General features: G+C 46.8%; 1 protein-coding gene across 1 annotated transcript in view; it reads right to left on the reverse strand.

Moving 5' to 3' along the window:
* Positions 1-5,000, reverse strand: part of rel (v-rel avian reticuloendotheliosis viral oncogene homolog) — a 12,002-nt gene that overhangs the window by 1,141 nt on the left and 5,861 nt on the right. The window contains exons 6-11 of the mRNA XM_084021445.1: positions 3,914-4,054; positions 2,466-2,570; positions 2,039-2,257; positions 1,885-1,950; positions 1,467-1,541; positions 1-1,138 (exon numbers count right to left, since the gene is read on the reverse strand). The exon at positions 1-1,138 is cut by the window's left edge and continues 1,141 nt beyond it. Coding sequence (XP_083877571.1) covers positions 243-1,138; positions 1,467-1,541; positions 1,885-1,950; positions 2,039-2,257; positions 2,466-2,570; positions 3,914-4,054 — 1,502 coding nt within the window. The 3' untranslated portion in view covers positions 1-242. The remainder of the gene's footprint in view (positions 1,139-1,466; positions 1,542-1,884; positions 1,951-2,038; positions 2,258-2,465; positions 2,571-3,913; positions 4,055-5,000) is intronic.

Genomic DNA, 5,000 nt, shown 5'->3' on the forward strand with positions numbered 1-5,000 from the left:
TAAAGAAGTAACAAGTCCGTAATAAACTGTACCGCCGAGAAACGATGCCTTCGTCTGATTGTAGATTCCAGTTGGCTGGCAATCATTTTTGCTCTTTGGCCCACTGATGTAATAACCCAAGCAAATGCCTGAGTCTTACTGGGCCAGAATGGGAGAAGCAAAGTTTCTGGCTTTGCAAGGATAAAACTTTCCTTGGAGCTGCTTCTGTTTATTTATTGATACCTAAAAAAATGTCACTCCTTTTAGTCGGTTTTCCGAGTTGCTTTGATCCAGTCAGCCAAAGTTGTAAAGTGGCCTTCAGGGGCCATGCCGTTGCTTGCAAATGGATTTTGCTGATTTTTAAGAGGCTGGTTAATGCCACCCATGTCCATGTTGGTGCCATTACTCATAGGGAGCAAGTTGGTGTACGTATTTTCTTGGCTTTCCCTTGGGGATTGCATGAGAGAAGCATGGGTCTCTTGTCGCACTGTGATCTGGGGCTCTTGCTTCAGCTGGAAGCCAGTTTGGGGCCCTCCTCCCACCAGACCCTTCAGAAAATCATCCCCTTCCATTCCGCCTAGGAAGGAGAAAGAGCCCAGCCCCTGTGATCCCCCTCCACCTCCAGGCACCGACCCGTTAAAGGTGGTCTGGACTGGATTGAGGGGATTGAAATTGGACCACACAGTCTGGAGACCCTGGTTCTGGTTGCCTAGCTGGTTCTGGTTGCCGAGCTGGTTCTGGGCCCGGGTCTCTGATGCAAGTTCCTCCCTTTGGTGCTGTAATTGGAACAGCTGCTGGGATTCTAACTGGTTGATTACAGGAGCCTGGGGGACAGTATCCAAGCACTGCAAGTCCCTCATGGAGAGCTGAGGGAGGGCGTTGTTGTCGAAGGTGCCGGGGGGGTAACCAGATCCACGGTGTGGCTGCTGTTGCCTGCTGCTGTTGGGACGTTGAAGGTTGCCCATGGCACCAGACTGGTTTATGGTGACTGTATCCATTGAGAGTGCTGGGTTGGGATTCACCCATGGATGGCTAACAGTGGGAGCTTGTGATGTCATCATTACATTCTGAGCGCCGGGCTGGAAGGACTGGTTGAACACAGCGGGTTGCTGCTGCATCGAAGCTGTGGGCTGTTGCCTCAGGTACACATTGCCGAGGTCTGGAAAACAGACAGCAACATTTAGTGGGATAGCAGAGTAGGCAAGGCTAAGTCCCGCCCCTTCCTGTTTCCACCACAGGACCTTGTTTTGGAAAAATGATGAGAAAATTTCTGGACTTTAAACTTTATCTGTTAAACTGACAAACATCAGATTCAGGGAACAATTCAAACAGATTCAAAAAGGTCTTTATCTCTCTCCGTTGACTAGCTAGATTTTGTGTTAACTAAGGTTAACACAGGAAGGGGCGGGACTTATCCTCTCTATTGTCCTGATGTGGATGAAAGTCTACCTAATGCTGTTTGAGGGAAAACAAGTGAAACCAGTTACCTTTCCGCATGTGACCCATGGTACTCTGTGGCACCGCCTTTGGCCTGTTCATTGTCAGACCAGCAAAAGGACCCCCTAAAGAAAGTCCAGAGACCTTTGTCAGAATGCACATGTGTACTGATTTATGATAAATGATCCATCCACATGCTCATACATTCGTCGAGTATAGAGCGCTGCATGGATGACAGATTTTTGTATCCCAACCCCAGATGTTAGCGTCATACCGGTTCGGGATTATTGCAGAAAACGAGTTCTGTGGTAAACACGAGTTTATGACATTTTGCTATACGTTTATTTATTTACTATAAACAAACTACACCGCGGTCGTATGATGCCGTTTTGTCGTCCCATTTAATGGTAAATGCTTCAAAAATCATCAGAATCATTATTGATGACGACACATTCCTGCAACTCTTACCTGACAGTCCTGACATCCTCATTAGGTGCTCTCTTCTGCGCTTTTTCTCATTGTAGCCATAAGGATCTAAAGCAAATGCAAAAATTTGGGACATAAATCACTTGAATCCAACCGAGTTCCTGGACGCCACCTGAGGAACGACAGGAGGACTTACCTTTGTCGTCCGGCAGGTATCTGAAGTCCATCGGTTCGCTTACTTCCTGATCGGACGGTCGACGCAACTGCATGTGCACAGTGAGCGACTCGGTGATGGAGGTGTTGTAGTAGGGCGGAGTCTTGAAGACGATGGCTACCTGGCGATGAACGTCGGCCTGAGAGAAGGAGCCTTTAGCCTCCCAGCCGTCGTCGGAGAAGAATCGCACCTCAATGTCGTCTGGGAGGAATGAGGCATGATGGGAAGAGAGGAGGGGGAAACTGAATGAACATGCAAAGAGATGGGCACTCTGGATTCGTGGATAAATGGATTGAAGAAAGATGAATGGAGAGAGAATAGACGCAAGATATGAAACATATACAGCATCATGTAGAATTTATTAAATGATATAAAATGCTGATTAACTGCAAGCGTTGAGAGTTTGTACCTTTTTGTACTTTGTCACACAGTAAGAAGATCTCGTCGCCTCCTTTGACGCTGCCGCTGTTCCTGTTGACGCGGCAGATCCTCAGCTCTGCTGTGTTCGGGGCCCCTGATGATGCAGGAACAAGCTGTGAGCATGTGACCTCACAAATCTGAAGTCACTACGCCCGGCGGGCGAATGGTACAACGTGAATGAGGCGAATCTGCGTCATTGGTGTTCTCACGCAAGTTGAAATAGTGTGGTCCAAACAACAAGGTCTCTGCTGTATTTATGTCTAGATGACCTTATTTGGAGTGTTGATGGAGCAGCTACAATGTTAGCGTAGCCTAGCACCATCAACCAGACTCCATTCAGAAAACCAGCGTTTTAACAGTAGTTATCTTGTGGTCTTGCAGACAGACCTAACAAAGCATGACTCAGCACTTTTTACTGATCACCATCATGATGGAGTTATTTCAGCATCCTTTTCATCTGGTTATTGATATTAAATCACAGATCAATACTTTATTCTGGTTCCTCCAGCTGTGGTGAACCAGCCCACGCGGGTCTTGCTGGATCCAGTGAATCCAGCTTGGTGAAATCCACCGAGCACCTCTGGATGACGTCATGATGATGTCATGAACCCAGACTGGGCGGCTTTTGGTTTGGATCTGAGACTTCAACATGTACAAAGCAGCAATAGTGGTGATTCCAGGTGTGATGGAGGAGACCTGGTTCAGGTCTACGTGGAGGGAAGCCCCGCCTCCTCCTCTCTGGCACGATTAACACAGGGTGAAAATTAGCCTTGCGTTTGGTGTGAACATGCCTGAAGTCAGGCTGAGACCACATTCATATTTGATAAAGTCTGAATCTTCACTCCATCGAGCCGAATAAAACAACAACAGACTTTATTGTGGCTCAGTTAAAAAAAGAAGACCACATTCAGTTTACAGTTGAGGCCTCAGCAGGTTGTCACATGTCACATGCCTGCTGCCAGAAGAGGAAGTGCGCCATGGTAACGGTGTTGTGTGAGCTCGCTGGGTGTGAAGAACTTCCCCTTTCTCAGCGTGTGTGTGAGGAAGAACGAGAGAAACATAAGTGCCAAATCACCAAAAGGCATGTGGAAGTGTCCGAGTGTGTTCTCTTATTTGGTCCTTTGAGCATTCATTTCATTCTGGCCTCTCTCTTTTTTTACAGTTTATGTCGAATAAGAATATGATTTTGTGGTGTTTTCAATGTTGGAGGACACTTTTACTTCTCAATTCTGTCAGTTGATGTAATATTAATATGATTCTGATGTCTGCAGCTGTATTAATGTTAATCAGCTGTCGACGTTCTCACTTGCTGTTGACTTAAAGACGACCTGTTCTCTAGTTTTCTGCTTCCCGCTAGAACACGTTTACATTCCCTTTCATTTATTTTTCCCATCAGGACGTGCTGCAGCAGCCCCTCCCTCCCAAAAAGACACTCACTGTTGTCGTAGATGGGGTTGGTGATGATGGGGTTCAGTGCTCGGGTGTAGTGGCCGTTCTCGTCCTGCAGGAAAACCTGGATGCACAGACGAACCACGTTCAAGTCGTACTCCTCCGTCTGCAGCAGCTGCTCACGAGGCACTGAGGACACACAGCGAAATATGACTGAATACATATTCTTCTTTTGAACCAGTGAAGGAAGTGACCATATTTGGACTGTGGAGGAGCGACGGGTGGATCTGATGAACACAAAGCTAAGTGCTAAAGTCATCTTAGTAGCTAACTAGCATTGGTAGCGTGGTAGCGACCTGTCAATCAGCAGGTAAGCCCCGCCCCCTAAAGCATCCCCTGCTTTCTGGTCTGGTGGACTCTAAATGGACCATAATGTACTAAATGAACATCATGCTGGATTGAAGAAGACTTGAAACTAGAGATTGAGACATAAACTCATGTTTACCAGCAAACAGAATGCAAGTTAGGAACATGCATAATAATTAAGATAATCAGAGATATAATAAATAAAAGCAGACAGACAGATGGACTCTGACGTTGTCGCCCCGTCTGTAGGACTCAAAACCTCAACTTTGGATCATAAACACGTCACAGACAAGCTTCTTTCAAGTGTCTCCAGCCTACACTCTCATCTGCACACACACACACACACACACACACACACACACACACACACCTTTACACTGAGAGACGCCCACACACACACCAGGCTTTCACATCTACCTACTTCCTCTCCTTTCTATATTCAGTGCTCACGCCGAGGCCGATCTCCCGCCTACAACCCGTCGCCACGGTGACGCGCGGCGACATCACCTCACCGTGGAAAGAAGCGTGTGTGTGTGTGTGTGTGTGTGTGTGTGTGTGTGTGTGTGTGTGTCCCTCATACGAGTGACGGCGTGGCCTCCTAATGAGTGTAAACGAGGTCGGGGTCTTAATAATGTGAAACACCTCAGTAAACAACAAATACTACAACAACTACAACAAAAACTGCAACAACTATAACAACTACAACTACTACCATTACTACAACACCAACAACAACAACTACAACAAAAACTACCACAACTATAACAAC

This window comes from Eutrigla gurnardus (genome assembly GCF_963514095.1).
Source record: "Eutrigla gurnardus genome assembly, chromosome: 11".
Taxonomy (NCBI): Eukaryota; Metazoa; Chordata; class Actinopteri; order Perciformes; family Triglidae; genus Eutrigla; species Eutrigla gurnardus.